This window comes from Entelurus aequoreus, linkage group LG18, assembly GCF_033978785.1.
Source record: "Entelurus aequoreus isolate RoL-2023_Sb linkage group LG18, RoL_Eaeq_v1.1, whole genome shotgun sequence".
In the NCBI taxonomy this organism is placed as follows: Eukaryota; Metazoa; Chordata; class Actinopteri; order Syngnathiformes; family Syngnathidae; genus Entelurus; species Entelurus aequoreus.
This window is the reverse complement of record NC_084748.1, coordinates 2487548-2509044: the sequence shown is the minus strand read 5'-3', so window position 1 is coordinate 2509044 and position 21497 is coordinate 2487548. Positions and strand designations below refer to the sequence as shown.

Genomic DNA, 21497 nt, shown 5'->3' with positions numbered 1-21497 from the left:
TAGAGTGTTTTACTTGTTTTAAGTGTTTTGCTCCTAAATGATCTCAGTAAGATATTACAGCTTGTTGCTGAGATTTGATGAGCTATATTGAGTAAAACATGCTTGAAACTAGAATATCAAGTGTTGCAAAGCTGTGTCATCAACACTCACAAGTAGAAAACTACTTTTTTAAAGTCATCATTTCTTATTTCAAGCATGAAAAATGAAAAATCATGAGTTTGACACAATTGTGTCTCATAATTAAAACAGATGACAGCCAAATGGCCTTTGCTGTTTTATTTTCAATGAAACAATAGAAATGAGCTCTTATTTTGAAGGTGCGGAAGTGGTGACACGTTGTGGTGGAGCGGAGTTTTGAAAAGAAACAAAATAAAGTGGTCCTCGTGTAAAACTGGAGCCTCCGTGTTTGTTATTGTGTAGTTTATAGGGTTTATACACTACCGTTCAAAAGTTTGGGGTCACCCAAACAATTTTGTTTTTCTAAGAACAAGAATAGACTGTCGAGTTTCAGATGAAAGTTCTCTTTTTCTGGCCATTTTGAGCGTTTAATTGACCCCACAAATGTGATGCTCCAGAAACTCAATCTGCTCAAAGGTAATATAGACACTTACATCATGCGTTGCCTTTATTATAAATAAGACTTTTAAAGTCATTTTGATAGTAGGCTAATATATAAGTTCCTGTTATACGCTGTTATACAGTGTATGCCTTGAGCTCTTATTTTGAAGGCGCTAAGAGCGGAAGTAATGGCATGATATAGTGGAGCGGAGGTTTTAAAAGAAAAAAAAATATATATATATATATATATATATATATATATATATATATATATATATATATATATATATATATATATATATATATATATATATATATATATAAAATACAAATTTAAAAAAATAAAATAAATATAAAAATACAAAAATACAAAAATTGAACTCTACATTAAAACACTCTCTACCTCTAACAACCAAAAAGCTGTGAAAATGATGATGCTGTGTTCCAAATTTAAGTTATTTACTGCAACTGAGTGAGCCTATGGCTTTGCACTTTGTTTATTTTATATATATAATTTTTTTTTGCATTCTATTTTAGTTACTTTGAATATATAACCCCCTGGGGCTGCTTTGTACTCTTTTTGTACTGTTTTGTACTATTTTAATTGTTTCTTGTCTGTTTGTAAATGTTGAAATCTATAAATAATAGTTAAAAAAAATAAAATAATTTTTTTTTTTAAATTAAAAAAAATGTTTTTAAAAGTTAATAAATAAAAAATAAATAAAAAATAAAAAATACAATTAAAGTGGCCCTCGTGTAAAACTGGAGCCTCCGTGTTTGTTATTTTGTAGTTTTATACAGTATAGGCGACATTTATAAACCCTCGGTTACAGTAGTACTTAATGATTTATTTATTCAAATGTTTACTTATTTTCTTTTTTTATGGTTCAAAGCAACAAATTCCTGTACTTTGAGGATATGACATCACCTTATGGAATGTTTACAATTCAAGAGACAAATTACATTTAGATTAACATTTTTCACAATAAATAATGTACGTTTTAATTCTCCCATAACTGCTACCAGAGATTATGTCCTGGATAAAATAATAAAAATAAAAAAAGTTATTTGGCGCCGTAAACCTCATCTACTCCATTCATCGTTTTTTTCAAATTTAGAGCCACGGCATTGGTCAACTGATCGACCAATGGCGTGGCTTGGAACATTCTACAATAAACCGGTGATAAGCTGCTGCGCACGCGCAGTCTTCACCTCACGGAAGAGCACTCGCCTCCCTCAGAGGATATTCTCTCTGCTTAAAAAAGGTACGCAGAAACACGATATGACGATATTTCCCCTACCGTTCAATGGTCATAAAGGTAGTTCAGAACTACAGTGGGCGACTATATGTCTCTTCCTCGTATAACTGAGCCGGTGCCGCTGTTCTGGCGTGTTCTCACATTGTTGTGCTAACCGGCGAAAGCTAAGCTACTTTTAGCATGCTAGCTTCCTGCTAAGCTAACGTTTCATTCAGCGCTCCTCGGTGTGCGAATAACGGTGACTTTCAAACTGTCTGAATCACTTAACCATCACGTCGTACGGCAGCTGAAACAAAAACTTGCACCTTAAAAGGCGCTGACGTCGTTTGACAATCAACCAGCGGTCATTTCCTCAAGTGTCACGTGGTCTGCACTTAAATGCATAATTGAGCCGCCATCTTGAAGTGGTGATGAGGAGCCGGCAAGCAGCCTAAACTGACAGTTGACAGGTAGACAACAAAGATGCTAAACTGACAGTTGACAGGTAGAAAACAAAGATGCTAAACTGACAGTTGACCTGTAGAAAACAAAGATGCTAAACTGACAGTTGACAGGTAGAAAACAAAGATGCTAAACTGACAGTTGACAGGTAGAAAATAAAGATGCTAAACTGACAATTGACAGGTAGAAAATAAAGATGCTAAACTGACAGTTGACAGGTAGAAAACAAAGATGCCAAAACTGACAGTTGACAGGTAGAAAATAAAGATGCTAAACTGACAGTTGACAGGTAGAAAACAAAGATGCTAACTGACAGTTGATAGGTAGAAAACAAAGATGCTGAACTGATAGTTAACAGGTAGAAAACAAAGATGCTGAACTGACAGTTGACAGGTAGAAAACAAAGATGCTAAACTGACAGTTGACAGGTAGAAAACAAAGATGCTAAACTGACAGTTGACGGGTAGAAAACAAAGATGCTAAACTGACAGTTGACAGGTAGAAAACAAAGATGCTAAACTGACAGTTGACCGGTAGAAAACAAAGATGCTAAACTGACAGTTGACAGGTAGAAAACAAAGATGCTAAACTGACAGTTAACAGGTAGAAAACAAAGATGCTAAACTGACAGTTGACAGGTAGAAAACAAAGATGCTAAACTGACAGTTGACAGGTAGAAAACAAAGATGGTGTTCGGCGTTTTCCTGCTCGAATGAGCAGACTGTTGAAAATAGGGGTTGTGTCAAGTTCTTAAATGTAACTTATCTGAACAATATCCAGTGTTGTGGTATTTCAATGAACTGGAATCCAGTGTGCCGTGGGGCCCTATTGTAGTGAATCACACCTGAGACATCATAAATTAATCAAATCTTTATTAGACACGTAAACATTTTACAACAATCAAACTAGGGATGTAGATATCTGGTCAGGACAGTCCTCACTCTTTTGCCTTCACCTTCATTGTCCATTCCTTTTTGGTGACTTTATATACTCTGGACCTAGATGTTGAGTCCACGACATACATGGCGGACAATAACCGATACAGTCCAAAAGCATTCAATGTTTTCCATAGTCTTCCCTTGACGGCCAGGTAATACAAAGCACGCGCTACCTTTTTTTTAATCAAATCCACGTGAGCTCGCATTCTCGTTGTCTCTCCTTTGACAAATGGACAAAGTTTTTCGCTAAGTGGAATCACAGCTGAACTGGACATTGGAAAGTTCTCTTGCCGTCTGAGAAGTGTTGTATCCCAAATAGCTGCAATGGCTTTCTCTTAAGGTATTCATGTGTGATTTCCACAAGTGTCTGTACATGTAGAAGAAGGAGAAACAGGGGCATGTCTGGATGACTCGCCTCCATATTTCCAGTGGTTAACTCCGGTTGTTATGAAGCTGGCTGTGGCGGGTTCTTTCTGACGTCACTTCCTGTGTGGGGCGCGGTCTTTCTGGCGTCACATCCTCTCCGAACTCACTTTGTAAACGATCAATGAGTCCATACAAAGCTAAGAGCCGAGAGTCAAGAAATACACGGCACACTTACCCGTGTAAAAAATGATCCGAGGAGGGTTACCTTAAACGATGGTTTAGTGTGGCTGAAACGAGGCTTAGGCTAAATAATTATTCCTTTAAGGGGTTATCCGGCTTAGTGTAGACATAGCCTGAATAAGTTGTCTAGTGTTAGCATATGCGCAACTGAAACATCTACAACTTACCGCCACAGGTTTTCTGTAGTTGGAAGTAAGCCTGGGCCGATAACGAGTTTTGCTCGACAATATATTGACTGACAGGTTATTGTCCATAAACGATATTATTGCCATTATTTTTTTGGAAGCCCAAATTAACCAATGATGTAGTAATGATAATGCATAATGCAAGTATACCCTTTCAAATGCAACATTTCTCATATATTTTAACATTGTAACGTGATAATGTAATGAAATGTAAACTTTTCAATATCAAGTTAAATAAAACAAACAACTAATAAAATATACTGTCTATAAGCAAAATGTTGCACTTGAAAAAAACAACCAAAATGAATAAACAATAAATAAAATGGCAAAATAAAGTTATTGTTACCAAAATCGTTAATATTGTGTTATTGTTTAATGTGCTCAAAAAGTGATTATACACACACTAAAATATGTTAACCATTTATTTAATAACTAAAATAAATAGCCACTATATACTTTATTGGCTAGCAAGCTAACGTGTGGTTATCAATCACGGTTTTTCGATCATTTTAATTTAAAACAGTAAAGCTAACCATCAGGAGTTTTACAGCGGTTATCATTTGTACCGTATATTTGTCGTACAAACGCCCGCAGCTGCTGAAACCGAGTGACCGCTCTTGTAACCATAATAACGCATACATATGGCGATTATCGAGACTGGCAAACTTACCGGCTTCAATTTCATTTATTGTCCGGTTAATTGACTTTTTGAATATCAGCCCATGAAGTCAGAAGTGGAATTTTTGTAGGCTGAAATACTAACACAGATTACTGTGTGGAATATAGCTGTTTTTTTTAGTTGTCTTTGCAAGCAGTAATCAATATATTATGGATAACTATAATGATGATATAAGTAAATGTAGTGATTGGAATGTATCTCAATGTAACAGAGTAAAAGTTGTGTTTCCTCTTCACAAAAGTACTCAAGTAAAAAGTACTGTATGGTACAATTTTTCCCAAAAATGAAAAAAATAAATTTAAGGGAGTAATTGTAAACCATTACTACCCACCACTGCTGTTTACTGTTCATAGTCATATATTTCCTGGTAATGTTATGACTTTTTACTTTGTCCTATTACAACTTTTTTCATGATATTCAAACTTTTTTTTCTTGTGGTATTCACTTTTTTCTGACATTTTTTTGGGCCTTTTTTCTCACAAAAATCTTAATTTCTGTCATACTATTCAACATTTTTTGATGGTAAATTCAGTCTTTTTTTTGGTAACGATAAACGGTATTAATGATAACCGCAGTAAAACTGAGGGTTAGTATTACTGTTTTAAAGTCAAATTATCGAAAAACCATGACTGGTAACTGCACTTTGATAAACTCACAGACCGACTTAGCGCTAGCTCATCAGCATGAAAACAAGAGACATTAATGTCTTTCTCAATGAATAAATGACATACCCCAATCTAAACTTGTATAAACACATAACAGTCTGAGCAAATAAGATATTCAATTCAACAGAGTGATCGTTCTCTACTAGAGATGTCACGGTATGGATAACGTTTTTTCAGGTTTGTTTTGACCAAAATTATCACGGCAATATTTTTAAATGTGCTCAAAAAGTACTTATACTGAAATATATTGACCAATTTTTATTTTTAAAAAAAACAACATTCAAAATGATTTCCTTTGAAGAAGAAATATTATTGTAAATAACACTGTTTCATAGACTTAAAGTATAAATTAAATGTGCATATTAAAGCAACATGAGCATTACAAAGTAATATGGCAGAAACAAAATAATTGCATAAATAAATAAAAATACATGTTAAAATTGTGCAAGATGGCGCCTTATGGACATGTTTTGTCCATATGGATAAAAATAGTGTTCATATATGAGATCTAGTCTTACACAATTATGGGCAAAATAATAGTCATGATTATTTTTTATCAATATTGAAATTACCTATATTAATCACAATTATTCATTATGTTAGGTAACGCGATGCTGTCATGTAATTTGTAATGTCTAATGAAAATATTGAAATCACCATAATTAATCACGATTATTCATTTTGTTAGGTAACGCAATGCTATTATGTAATTTGTAATGTCTAATAAAAAGGCTACAGATAAACGTCATCCATATAAAAACATGTTTGTTTTTGTTCATTATTAGTATCAATGTGTTAGCTTTTTCTCATTACATGATGCCTTTGTCTTTATATTTACATTTTCACATAGAGAGGTATTTTTATTAAAGTTGTGTACATTTACATAAGTACATGCTGTATCAGGACATATCTATTAAGAGATTGAGCAGAATTATGTTGTATATAATTAACTATACACTATAAAACATTAACAAAACGCCGTGTCACATGAATGGTTTTTACTAATAAATTTGTGAAATGGAAAAAAACCCACAAGTATTGTAAAAAAAAACATGGTGTGTACTTTTTGATATCAATATGAAAGACAGAGCTGTTTGACTAATGAAGTTAAAGGCCTACTGAAATGAATTTTTTTTATTTAAACGGGGATAGCAGATCTATTCTATGTGTCATACTTGATCATTTCGCGATATTGCCATATTTTTGCTGAAAGGATTTAGTATAGAACAACGACGATAAAGATCGCAACTTTTGGTATCTGATAAAAAAAAGGCTTGCCCCTACCGGAAGTAGCGTGACGTAGTCAATTGAACATATACGCAAAGTTCCCTATTGTTTACAATGATGGCTGCATGAAGTGACAGAGATTCGGACCGAGAAAGCGACAATTTCCCCATTAATTTGAGGGAGGATGAAAGATTTGTGGATGAGGAAAGTGCAAGTGAAGGACTAGTGGGAAGTTGAAGCTATTCAGATAGGGAAGATGCTGTGAGAGCCGGGGGTGACCTGATATTCAGCTGCGAATGACTACAACAGTAAATAAACACAAGACATATATATACTCTATTAGCCACAACACAACCAGGCTTATATTTAATATGCCACAAATTAATCCTGCATAAAAACACCTATGTGTTTGTTATGCTAGCTCCTAGCTCCTCTGCTAGCTCCGAGCTCCATGGAACACGCCAATACAATTCAAACACCTAATCAACACACACAATCACTCAGCCCAAAAGACCGTTCACCTAACCCAAGGTTCATAAAGCTTATATATTTAAAAAAAGTTACGTACGTGACGCGCACGTACGGTCAAGCGATCAAATGTTTAGAAGCCAAAGCTGCATACTCACGGTAGCACGTCTGTGTCTTTGTCATCCAAATCAAAGTAATCCTGGTAAGAATCTGTGTTGTCCCAGTTCTCTACAGGCGTCTGTGTATCCAAGTCAAAAGTCCTCCTGGTTAGAGTCTCTGTTATCCGAGTTCTTCCATCTTGACTGCATCTTTCGGGAATGTAAACAAAGAAGCGCCGGCTATGTACGTGTTACTGCTGACTTCCCTCGCAAAATAGACGCTTCGCACCGACAACTTTCTTCTTTGCTTGCTCAGCTTCTTTCTCCATAATGCAATGAACATAATTGCAACAGATTCACCAACACAGATGTCCAGAATACACCCAGAATGAGATGAAAACAGCTATTTCGTATTGGCTTCAATGTGGAAGGCATACCCGTGTTCCCCGGGCTACGTCACGCGCATACGTCATCCTCAGAGGCGTTTCGAACCGGAAGTTTAGCGGCAAATTTAAAATGTCACTTTATAAGTTAACCCGGCCGTATTGGCATGTGTTGCAATGTTAAGATTTCATCATTGATATATAAACTATCAGACCGCGTGGTCGCTAGTAGTGGCTTTCAGTAGGCCTTTAAAGTCAAATAAGATTTGTTCTTCCCTACAACACCGTGTGGTTCAGTGCAACAGTTTGGCCAAGAAAAATAAACAGGAGGGACACCTCTCACATCTAATACGCAATCTTCGCGCCTCACTGACAACTCAGCGTGTTGACAGCCTGCGTTCAGTTCCATGAGATGACAAAACATTTGTTTTGATGTTATTGGAGCACTGACAGTGTTAAAGTAGTCAAATATAGGACGAGTAAAGACTTTATAAACAAGTTGTGACAACGTTCCTGCATGTTTCCTCACATCATTAACTCTGTCACAGCAGCTGAGTGAAGGACGCTTCTCCTCCACGGTACACTTTGAGGATAGGACACATGTCTCCAATATTGTCCACACCTGTCGCCGTCTAATAACGGCAGTGCGCTCCTAAGCACACGCCCAGACTGAAGCGGCCGGCTCCATTTACTCGGAGGGAAATTCTCCGGAGCTATGTCTGTGTAGTTGCTTTCCGCCATGTTTTCTCAAGGCAAACGGCGCGAGTGCGCATGCTGCAACTCTGTTTCCAGGAAATGAGCAGGGTTGCCTAAAAAGCAATAATAAGTAAAATTTTTCGAAAAGTTTAAACGGTATTGCTAATGGTCTGGAATTTTACCAAGGTTTATCATTATATCTTTACTGTTACATCCATATTCTATACTGTTTTTAAATGTTTTAGGTGTTTTTTTACAAGTTTATTAACAAAGACAAAGCTGCCTATAACAGAAAGTGAACACTCCATTTGCCTTCATCAATAAAAATAAACGTTGTAAAACTTTTACAAATTAAAATGGGGGAAAAAAATTAAAACATTTCTGCCAAGAAAGTTTGACAAATTACTATTGTGATAAAAAAAAATTTATTTTTAAATAAAACGTGGTTAAAATATTTCAATATGTGTAAAAATACAAAACTGTGACAATAAAAAACTGATAATTGTGGTCCCAATGTTGTACTCTTACAACTTATTTCTCACAATGCTTTTTTTCCCACCAACAATTAAACATTTGTCTCATAAGATTTCGTTTTTTCTCTCAAAACATTTATAGTTTCTCCTGTTAATATTTACATTTTTCTCCTAATCTTTTATAAATTGTACATACATTTTTTTTTTTACTAATACTGTGGTCCTTTGGTTTTTGCTGCAATTTCCCCCAAACATAATCCAATTCATCCATTCCAGACACCTCAAAATACAGAAAAAACACATTTTATAGAAAATGATTGTACTTTTATCTACAAAGAACAATTCCAAATGCATGTGAGTGAATAAAGAATTGGATAAATAAGCACTTAATAAAGAGTCGATGGCAAAGAGGCAGCAGGATAAAGAGGACTTTGCTTGAATTCAATAGTATTTCTCACCTTTATCAAAGTGAGCCATGACGTGTGGTATTGGGTGCACTTTGCCAAACACCCAGAAAAGAGGCTTCAGTCTCAATGATGCTGATTTAATTACCCCCACTTAAGTCTTAATTGCTGCCACCTTCATGCCTGGAGGAAGTTGTGTCTGAAAAGAAGTCATCAGATGTGTTTGTGACTGAGGATGATGTCTCCTCAGCTCCTAGGAGCTCAACACCAGCAGTAAAGCTGTATCAACACCGGCTGGACAGGCCCGAGGGAAGTGGCGCTGCATACGGGGAGTTGCCGCTGGACATCGCCATGAGTTACAAACCTATAGCTCCTGCGCCGTCTGGCTCCAACCACACGCCTCCTGGTTTGTTGTCAATAACACTCACTTTGATCAACTTTTATCATTAATGATCTTTTTCTCATCGTGCATTTTGTCTGAAAAGGACCACATTGTTCTCATTAATGTCTGACCTTTTCTTCTAATACTAGGACAAATAATATTCAGACTTCTTGTATGAACTTTTTGGTCGATTGAAAAGTGTTCTCCTATTACAGTAATACTCCTTTGTCAGGACAGTATGACTTTATTTGACCAAGTCTGAAATGTTCCCTCATAATGTTATTGTCTAGGACAGTGATTTTCAGCCTTTTTTAAGCCGCGGCACACTTTTTACATTTACAAAATCCTGCGGCACACCACCAACCAAAATGACACTCTAACACAGTAAATCAATCAATCAATCAATCAATGTTTATTTATATAGCCCTAAATCACAAGTGTCTCAAAGGGCTGTAATATAATACATATAGTTAATATAGTTTTCTAAATGTATTTATACTCACTACTATTACGATGGCTTTACAAGCTCGCAGTATTAATGTTTCTGCCAGTGTGGGACTTTTTTGATTTAGCTACGAGTTCAGCAACAAGGTAGCCAGCTTTGAGGGCTCTCTTGTTTACCTTTGTGGTTTTTCTCAGAAAAGTTGCCTGTTTCTCATTGTTTGTACGTAAGCGTACAAAATAGTCCATCGGGGTGTTTCGTTTGGAGATGGCGTTTAAGCTTGCTTGGCACCATGGCGCTATTGGATAGCTTCTCACCACACACCAAGCACTGCGGAGTTGGTGCTGTCGCATCCCCGGTGAAAGTCAATCCAAATGAAAGATAGCTTTCGCTTTATTGCCTCGAGCTCACCGTCTTTTTTTATGTTGTAGACCACTCATACTGGAGCCTTCATCTGGGTCAGAATTTTGTCCAGGACCCTGTTCGCCATTTGCATTTTCCCTTCTCAAAAACTTCTCCATCACTGTCACTTGCTCGCCTCCTCTTGCTGCGATCCCAAACTGCCACTGTTACGTGATGCGCAGCGCTAACTCGATTGTCTTTACAAGTATTTATCGCCCTCTGCTGCCACCTACTGAAATAGATGAGTATTCATTATCTGCCGCACTTTATTATAGCACGGACACCCGACAATGGTTAATTAGGAGATATTAAATAATTTCTCACGGCACACCTGACGATCTCTCACGGCACACTGGTTGAAAATGACTGGTCTAGGAGGTAATCAATAAGTGTGTTTGCATCTTCTCTGCCGTCTCGTATTCTTTGAAAATAATTTTTCCCTTTGTAATATTACATTTTCTGTAACAATGACATTTTCTGACAATATTGTCATTTTACATTCATTCTCTGGTAATATTTGTCTTTCTGGCAAAAAGCAGTTTCTTTGAAAGTTACGACATTCTTCTCATCATTTTCTGACGTTTCTCCTAATATAAAGACAAATTGTCACATTTTTTCTTCAACATTGTTGGTAAATGAAGTGTTTCTCAGGACTTTATGACTAGTTTTCTTCCCTGATATGGTGTGTCCTTTGCAAGAATACAAATACCGTAATTTCCGGACTATAAGCCGCACCTGACTATAAGCCGCACCTGACTATAAGCCGCACCAGCTAAATTTAGGGGAAAATACAGATTGCTCCATATATAAGCCGCACCCGACTATAAGCCGCAGGGTTTTGATGTGTAATTAGCGTAGTATATAGGGGTTCCTGCTACCACGGAGGGGATTGTCGGGACAGAGATGACTGTTTGGGAACGCAAAGCGTCCCATTTATTAACAATAAATCTTTCAATCATTCAATCAAACTTTGACATCTTTGACATGGCGAACAGCATTCGTGCAGAGTAAAAATAATACAACGCTGCAAAGTAATACAAAGTGCTCGCCTGTACGTTATCAAAATAACCAGCCTACCGGTATATGAAAAGTCAGTCTTTAATCATTGTGTCATCGTCTTCCTCCTGCGTACTAAAACCACCGAAATCCTCTTTGTCGGTGTCGGAGAAGAACAGGCCGTAAATAAGCCGCACCCTTGTATAAGCCGCAGGGACCAGAACGAGGGGAAAAAGTAGCGGCTTATAGTCCGGAAATTACAGTAGTTATATTACATGTTCTCCATATTGGACATCTTTTATGGCAAAAATTCAACTTTTAATGTCATTTTATATTTTCCAGTAAGATGACATTTGTGTTATGGCAATGAAAGGATAGATTTTTTTTTTGTAATATATGACATTATTCTTATAATTTTCTGACATTTCTGGTAATATTACGACAAATTCCCATAAAATTGCTGTTTTCCCTCACAATATTCAGATTTCTTGTATGAACTTTTTGGTCAATTGAAAAGTGTTTTTTCTCCTACTACAGTATTAATCCTTTGTCAGGACAGTATGACTTTATTTGACCGACTGTAAAATGTTATTGTCCATGAGGTAATCAATAAGTGTGTTTGTGACAAAGTATGTTTTCATCTCCTCTGCCGTCTCCTGTGTTCTGTGAGTTTCTTTCCCTTTGTAGTAATACATTTTTTTATGACAATGACATCTTTTCTGGCAATAATGTAACTTTTCTTGTCAGTTTGTTATTGTCCGGTAATGATTCCATTTTCTCTTAAAAATGTTGACATCATTTTCTGGTAATATTATGATAAATGATGAGAAAATTGCTGCTTTTCTCCTCGTTATATTCAGACTTTTTTCTTGTACAACCCAGAAAGGGACAAGCGTTAGAAAATGGATGGATGGATATTTAAACATATGTTCTCCTATTACAGTAATAATCCTTTGTCAGGACATGATGACTTTATTTTTCCAAGTGTAAAATAATGTTCTTGTCCATGAGGTAATCAATAAGTGTGTTTGCATCTTCTCTGCCGTCTCCTGTTGTCTTTGAGAAATAATTGTTCCCTTTGTAATATTACATTTTCTGACAATATTGTCATTTTACATTCTCTGGTAATATTTGTCTTTCTGGCAAAAAGCAGTTTCTTTGAAAGTTACAACATTCTTCTCATCATTTTCTGACTTTTCTCCTAATATAAAGACAAATTGTCACATTTTTTCTTCAACATTGTTGGTAAAGTAAGTGTTTCTCAGGACTTTATGACTTGTTTTCTTCCCTGATATGATGTGTCCTTTGCAAGAATACAAATAGTTATATTACATGTTCTCCATATTGGATGTCTTTTATGGCAAAAATTCAACTTTTAATGTCATTTGATATTTTCCAGTAACATGACATTTGTGTTATGGCAAAGAAAGGATAGATTATTTTTTTTTGTAATATATGACATTATTCTTATAATTTTCTGACATTTCTGGTAATATTATGACAAATTCCCTCAAAATTGCTACTCTTCCCTCACAATATTCAGATTTCTTGTATGAACTTTTTGGTCAAGTGTTTTTTTCCCTACTACAGTATTAATCCTTTGTCAGGACAGTATGACTTTATTTGTCCAACTGTAAAATGTTCCCTTATAATGTTATTGTCCATGAGGTAATCAATAAGTGTGTTTGCATCTTCTCTGTCGTCTCCTGTTATCTTTGAAAAATATTTTTTTCCTTTGTAATATTACATTTTCTGTAAAAATGACATTTTCTGACAATATTGTCATTTTACATTCTCTGGTAATATTTGTCTTTCTGGCAAAAAGCATTTTTTTCAAAAGTTACGACATTCTTCTCATTTTCTGACTTTTCTCCTAATATAATGACAAATTGTCACATTTTTTCTTCAACATTGTTGGTAAAGTAAGTGTTTCTCGGGACTTTATGACTTTTCTTCCCTGATATGATGTGTCCTTTGCAAGAATACAAATAGTTATATTACATGTTCTCCATATTGGACATCTTTTATGGCAATAATTCAACTTTTAATGTCATTTTATATTTTCCAGTAACATGACATTTGTGTTGTGACAATGAAAGGATAGATTTTTTTTGTAATATATGACATTATTCTTATAATTTTCTGACATTTCTCTTACTATTACAACAAATTCCCATAAAATTGCTACTTTTCCCTCACGATATTCAGATTTCTTGTATGAACTTTTTGGTCAATTGAAAAGTGTTTTTTCTCCTACTACAGTACCGTATTTTCCCGAGTATAAGTCGCACCGGAGTATAAGTCGCACCGGCCGAAAATGCATAATAAAGAAGTAAAAAAAAACATATATAAGTCTCATTTTTGGGGGGAAATGTATTTGATAAAAGCCAACAGCAAGAATAGACATTTGAAAGGCAATTTAAAATGTCTAAAGAATAGTGAACAACAGGCTGAATAAGTGTACGTTATATGAGGCATAAATAACCAACTGGTATGTTAACGTAACATATTATGGTAAGAGTCATTCAAATAACTATAACATATAGAACATGCTATACGTTTACCAAACAATCTGTCACTCCTAATCGCTAAATCCCATGAAATCTTATACGTCTAGTCTCTTACGTCAATGACATCAATAATATTATTTGATATTTTACGCTAATGTGTTCATCATTTCACACATAAGTCTAGGGATGATACTCGAAACCGGTTTTCCCGGTTGTTTGATAAGAAAAGAACCGAGTCCTCGGACTCGAATCCCTTTTTGAGAACCGGTACCCGTTATCGAGACCACTATAGTAAAGGAAAAGAGTTGATTCTTTATTCGAATCCCGTCCCGACCAGAAATGCTCCGTGGGACATCACAAGAAATGACGTCACGTAGCTCAGTCATTAGGCGCAGATAGGGAAAGCAGGAAAAACAATGGAATAATAAAGTTCAAAACAAAAGCTATAATCCATCGAATAACTTTACTGAGAGATTTGAGCAGGGTACAAACACATGACGAACACTTTTACCACCAACCGGAAACATAGCAACCAGGCTAGCAACGCACCTCCTTTACGGCAGCTGTCGCAACCTTCTTAAAACAACCGCAGCACATACATATATATACAACACTGCAGCACATACATATATATACAACACTGCAGCACATACATATATATACAACACTGCAGCACATACATATATATACAACACTGCAGCACATACATATATATACAACATATCTCCCTTTTTTAACTTTTGTTTTTCTTTCCTTGTAAACGTTACAAAATCACACTGTAGATGTGTTGTCTGTCTAATTATAAATAATGCAGACGAGGCGTGTTGGCTGACTTCTTGACGTTTACTTTCACAGCGTGGCAACATGCAACACTTTTCGGGGCTACCGCGCATGCTCGTAACTCCCGTTGCATGCTGGGTAGTGTAGTTGTTATATTCTCTAGCTCAGGGGTCGGCAACCCGCGGCTCCGGAGCCGCATGCGGCTCCTTGACCACTCTGATGCGGCTCAGCTACATACATGCCGACCCCCCCGATTTTCCCAGGAGACTTATGGATCTCAGTCTCTCTCATAGATTACTCCCAGGGAAAAATTAATCCTATTTGCACTATAATTACTAAATAAAGGGCGTGCCCTAATTGCACTGCAGTAATTGTCCTCTATAGCATTTACATACAGCGTGCCAGTCCAGCCACATGTTGCATGTTGTTATTACTTGCACACACAGGAGACAGCAAAGCATACTTACTCATCAGCCACACAGCTTACACTGACGGTAGCCGTATCAAACAACTTTAACATTGTTACGTTACAAATATGCGCCACACTGTGAACCTACACCAAAAAAGAATGAAAAACACATTTCTGGAGAACATCCCACCGTAACACAACATAAACACAACACAACCATTACCCAGAATCCCATGCAGCCCTAACTCTTCCGGTCTACATTATACACCCCCGCTACCACCAAATCCCCCCACACATCAAACCCCCCCCCCCCCCCCCCCCTCTCTCCGTGCGTTGGTTGAGCGGAAGAGTTAGGGCTGCATGGGATTCTGGGTATTGGCACCGTCAGTGTAAGATGTGTGGCTGCTGAGTTAGTACGCCTTGCTGTCACTTACGTGAGCAAGCTGAAATTGCATTCTACGTGTGGTCGAGCAGGTACACCGTTAGGGCGGACTGTAGAGGGCGCCAAATGCAGTGTCATCACGCTCTGATATTCGGGAGTCTCCCGGGAAAATTGAGAGGGTTGGCAAGAAAGACGCTATCAAGCGCCATTCAATTAAAAGTCGTGGACTGCACTAACATCAAATTTCCACATTAAAGTGCGTGCCGGTGCGTGTGTCGGAGACCCCTGGTTAACATAGCACAAAGCATTTAAGCTTTGTATGCGGTGTTTTTCATTTTAAATTTAAATTTTTTTTTTGTGGCTCCCATTACTTTCTTTAATTTGTGAAACTTGCCAAAATGGCTCTTTGAGTGGTAAAGGTTGCCGACCCCTGGACTAGCTCATAACATCTTTCCCCCTATAAAGAAATAATGTTAACTCAATAAAGTGTATTTCTTTTTTTAGCTTTAACTTTTCATTTTTTAGCATTGTAACCACATTTGCAAACAACTTTTCTCTTCATAGAATTTTCTTTCAATAAAGAAATAAAGTGCAAAAATGTCAAAGCATCATAACAAACAGTTATGTCAAATAGCAGCAGAAGTGCACTTTTTGGAGAGCTGTATTATTTTTAGTTTTGTGCCCAAGGGACTGATTTTATTTAACACTATATTATTATTTATACACCTATAGTGATCACAGAGACAGCTTGTTTTTGTGTTACTGTATATATTTGTTTCTCTGAAAAATCCCACTTAATATACTTTGGGTAACAACAGTCAATATTTTTTTATTTTATTTTTTTAGGGGGGTAACAGTCAATATTTATTTATTTATTAGATTTAATTTTTTTATTAAATAATAAAAGTGAGCTTTTGTTAAACCAAATATTGTGTGTTTTTTTCCATATACAACAACCTATCTGGACTCCATAAGAGAATCGATAAGGAACCGGTTCGATAAGAGGATTCCATAATAGGCTCGAACTCGATAATTCCTTATCAAACATCATCCCTACATAAGTCGCTCCTGAGTATAAGTCGCACCCCCGGCCAAACTATGAAAAAAACTGTGATTTTTAGTCCGAAAAATACGGTATTAATCCTTTGTCAGGACAGTGTGACTTTATTTGTCCAACTGTAAAATGTTCCCTCATAATGTAATTGGTAATTGGTAATCAATAAGTGTGTTTGTGACAAAGCATGTTTGCATCTTCTCTGCCGCCTCCTGTTTTCTTTGAAAAATGATTTTTCCCTTTGTAATATTACATTGACATCTTTTCTGGCAATAATGAAACTTTTCTTGTTGTTTTCTATTTTCCGGTAATGATCTTTTTCTTTCTTGTAATATTGAATTTTCTGTGAAAATCATTTTCTAGTAATATTATGACAAATGATGAGAAAATTGCTGCTTTTCTCCTCATTATATTCAGACTTTTCTCTTGTATGATATTGAAATATATTTTCTCCTATTACAGTAATAATCCTTTGTCAGGACATGATGACTTCATTTTTCCAAGTGTCAAATAATGTTCTTGTCCATGAGGCATTCAATGAATAATGATGTTTTGCATCTCCAGGCTCCTCGGTGCCGTCGCCTTCCCTCCCATCCTCGTCTAACTTCAGGCCAGCTTTCAGCGACTTTGGTCCTCCTTCCATGGGATTTGTCCAGGTATGCACTTCCCTACTTGCGGCCGTCGGAATGATGCGGCACAAAGGTTGAACATCAGAGAAGGGTGATGACAAGATGTTGTCTCCTCCACTGTCAGCCCGTCAAAGTCAGCCAAGGCTCCACTTACAGCGAGCTTCTGTCCGTCATTGAGGAGATGAGCCGGGAGATCCGCCCTACATACGCTGGCAGCAAAAGTGCCATGGAGAGGCTAAAGAGAGGTACACACACACACACTTAAAGAACTGAAATTACACACTGCATCGGGAAAGTATTCACAGCATTCACATGTTATGTTACAGCTAGGGTTCTACGATACACTAATCAATGACTGTGGTACTAAAAATTGCTGGTTTTACAAGCAGAGGAGCATGTTGGGCAGCGCACACACACAGAGTACTCACAAGCAGACACAGTGTGTAGACAGAAAAGGGAGAATGGACGCATTTTGGTGTAAAAAGTCCAGATAAAGGTGAAGTTATAACACTGAAACACCCTCAGGAAGAGCTGCTTTAAGACATGGCTAGCTAGCTGGCAGCTAACGTCCACCCGCAGTGTTTTAGCTACTTCTAAATCACGAATCCTCGTTTCCATGGCGACAAATAAAGTATGTTTCTTACAAGTAGCATTATCACTGGAGGAGGAGGAATAGCCAAACATGCTTCACTACACACCGTAGGAGGATACAATAGCTCACCGGCGTCACAATGTAAACAAATGCCATCCACTGTAATGATACCAAGTACAGGAGTGTATCTAGCCGATACTACTATGATTACATCGATATTTTTTTAAAATCCATAGTATTTTTATAAAGTCAGTAAATATGTCCCTGGACACATGAGGACTTTGAATATGACCAATGTGTGATCCTGTAACTACTTGGTATCGGATCCATACCTAAATGTGTGGTATCATCCAAAACTAATGTCAAGTATGAAAGAAGAGAAGAATAAGTGATAATTACATTTGAACAGAAGAGTAGATAGAACATGTTAAAACAGAAACCAGCACGACACCTACCCTTTACATCAGTATTTTTTAACCATATTCTGACTGGTGTATTAGCTATTATATTTTATTGTATGATCTTGCAACTACTTGGTATCGGATCGATGCCTAAAAGTATCCACGGTGTTTTAGCTACTTCTAAATGACTAATCCTGGCCTCCATGGCGACAAAGTATGTTTCTTACAAGTATCATTATCACATGCTACAAAAGTGCGCCGCTAACAGCAAGCTAGCGCTCCTCAATGTAAACAAATGTCATAAGTGGATCTACACCTGACATCCACTGTACTGATACCAAGTACACGAGCCGTATATAGTTGATACTACAATAATTACATCAATATTTTTTTAAAAATCATTTGTAATAGTTTATAAACCCAGGAAATATGTCTCTGGACACAGGATAACTTTAACCCTGTAACTACTTGGTATTGGATTGCTACCAAAATGTGTAATATCATGCAAAACTAATGTAAAGTATGATTATTACATTTGAACACAAGTGTAGATGGAACATGTTAAGTTAGCAGATATTAACAGTAAATGAACAAGTGGAATAATAATCCATTTTCTACCGCTTGTCCCTCATAATGTTGACAAAATAGAATGTTACTGCACACTTCAGTAACCAATTAGGAGCCTTCTTACGACTAAAAGACAAGTTGTCTAGAATGTTCACTATCTTATTTAATAACAAATGTGTTCTTTGATTACAAAAAGAAACATGTTATGTTCAAATAATGACATTTTTTGCGGTCACCTTTATTTATAAAAGTATGGAAATACATACTTAGTTCCAGCACGGGTCTCATCAAATAATTTTATGTGAAATACGCTTCAGTAAAGTCGTGTCTTACTAAATGTATTTCTTCTTTCCATCTGGACAGAAAACACATTGATGTACTGCTTGAACTGTCAAATGTTCATATATTACACCAAAAATAATATTTCAATATCTGCTTGGCTTATGATTTCACAGCAAGTTATCCATCAAATTGTAAAAATGACAATCTTGTGTTTTTATGGCTAATTATTGTATATTTAAAATAGTTAATGGTAAATGTCTGGCAACTGAGCTGCCAGTTTGTACAATGGTTGTTTTTAACGGTGCAGTACTGTTGGAGAAACCGGACCACGGTTCTTTTAACAGTTGCCAGAATAAATAAAAGTGGTACCGTTTTTCAGTTCCTAGTAATATGTTGTAGAAACCACCGCAAATGTTATAGTCAAATTGTGGGGATGGTTTGTTGCTGTCAAAAAACAGTTGCACCGTATTTTTCGGAGTTTAAGTCGCTCCGGAGTATAAGTCGCACCGGCCGAAAATGCATAATAAAGAAGGAAAAAAACATATATAAGTCGCACTGGAGTATAAGTCGCATTTTTGGGGGAAATGTATTTGATAAAATCCAACAGCGAGAATAGACATTTGAAAGGCAATTTAAAATAAATCAAGAATAGTGACAACAGGCTGAATAAGTGTACGTTATATGAGGCATAAATAACCAACTGGTATGTTAACGTAACATATTATGGTAAGAGTCATTCAAATAACTATAACATATAGAACATGCTATACGTTTACCAAACAATCTGTCACTCCTAATCGCTAAATCCCATGAAATCTTATACGTCTAGTCCAGGGGTCACCAACCTTTTTCAAACCAAGAGTTACTTCTTGGGTAGTGATTAATGCGAAGGGCTACCAGTTTGATACACACTTAAATAAATTGCCAGAAATAGCCAATTTGCTCAATTTACCTTTAACTCTATGTTATTATTAATAATTAATGATATTTACACTTAATTGAACGGTTTAAAAGAGGAGAAAACACGAAAAAAATGACAATTACATTTTGAAACAGTTTATCTTCAATTTCGACTCTTTAAAATTCAAAATTCAACCGAAAAAAAGAAGAGAAAAACTTAAAAAAATAATTTATGGAACATTGTTAGTAATTTCTCCTGATTAAGATTAATTTTAGAATTTTGATGACATGTTTTAAATAGGTTAAAATCCAATCTACACTTTGTTAGAATATATAACAAATTGGACCAAGCTATATTTATAACAAAGACAAATTATTATTTCTTCTAGATTTTCCAGATCAAAAATTTTAAAAGAAATTCAAAAGACTTTGAAATAAGATTTAAATTTGATTCTACAGATTTTCTAGATTTGCCAGAATAATTTTTTTGAATTTTAATAATAATAAGTTTGAAGAAATATTTCACAAATATTCTTCGTCGAAAAAACAGAAGCTAAAATGAAGAATTAAATTAAAATGTATTTATTATTCTTTACAATAAAAAAAATTAATTTACTTAAACATTGATTTAAATAGTCAGGAAAGAAGAGGAAGGAATTTAAAAGGTAAAAAGGTATATGTGTTTAAAAATCCTAAAATAATTTTTAAGGTTGTATTTTTTCTCTAAAATTGTCTTTCTGAAAGTTATAAGAAGCAAAGTAAAAAAAATTATGAATTTATTTAAACAAGTGAAGACCAAGTCTTTAAAATATTTTCTTGGATTTTCAAATTCTATTTGAGTTTTGTCTCTCTTAGAATTAAAAATGTCGGGCAAAGCGAGACCAGCTTGCTAGTAAATAAATACAATTTAAAAAATAGAGGCAGCTCACTGGTAAGTGCTGCTATTTGAGCTATTTTTGGAACAGGCCAGCGGGCTACTCATCTGGTCCTTACGGGCTACCTGGTGCCCGCGGGCACCACGTTGGTGACCCCTGGTCTCGTCTCTTACGTGAATGAGATCAATAATATTTTATATTTTACGCTAATGTGTTAATAATTTCACACATAAGTCACTCCTGAGTATAAGTCGCACCCCCGGCCAAACTATGAAAAAAACTGCGACCTGTAGTCCGAAAAATACGGTAGTCTTTTTACATTCACAGTAAAATTCTGGTGACTAAGTGGCCAGTTTTTACTCTAAAATCTACAGTTCATTTTAGCAGTGCATGTAAAAAAATGAGACGCTATTAAGCTGTAAGAACATCTGAAGGATGATGATTTGAAAAATGATGCACCTGAACTCACTTTTCAACATCCTGGCAAAGGATGTGAATACTTAATTAAATGTGATTTCTTAGTCTATTTTTAATACATTTGTAACATTTCTTAAAAAAAAAGCCCAAAATGTTTTCACATTGTCATTGTGGGGTATTGTGTGTAGAATTCTGAGGAATAAAGCTGTAAGATAACAAAATGTGAATACTTTCCACGTGCACTGTAGAGAAAATAGGAAGAGTTGATGAGGACAGACAAGACTTTGATTGTGCGAGTAGAAAGTAAGTCACACTTCTGTCATTTCCCACTAATGAGTTGTTGACAAGAACAACACCGTAATGAACTCATGCAAATGACAATCACACACGCGGGCAG

The 21497-nt window shown here is 36.0% G+C and overlaps 1 protein-coding gene across 1 annotated transcript in view; it reads left to right on the top strand.

Annotated features, from left to right (window-relative positions):
- Positions 1-1720: 1720 nt before the first annotated feature.
- Positions 1721-21497, top strand: part of cdk2ap2 (cyclin dependent kinase 2 associated protein 2) — a 20185-nt gene continuing 408 nt past the window's right edge. Inside the window, exons 1-4 of the mRNA XM_062026286.1 lie at positions 1721-1823; positions 9331-9486; positions 17002-17093; positions 17191-17311. Coding sequence (XP_061882270.1) covers positions 9432-9486; positions 17002-17093; positions 17191-17311 — 268 coding nt within the window. The 5' untranslated portion in view covers positions 1721-1823; positions 9331-9431. The remainder of the gene's footprint in view (positions 1824-9330; positions 9487-17001; positions 17094-17190; positions 17312-21497) is intronic.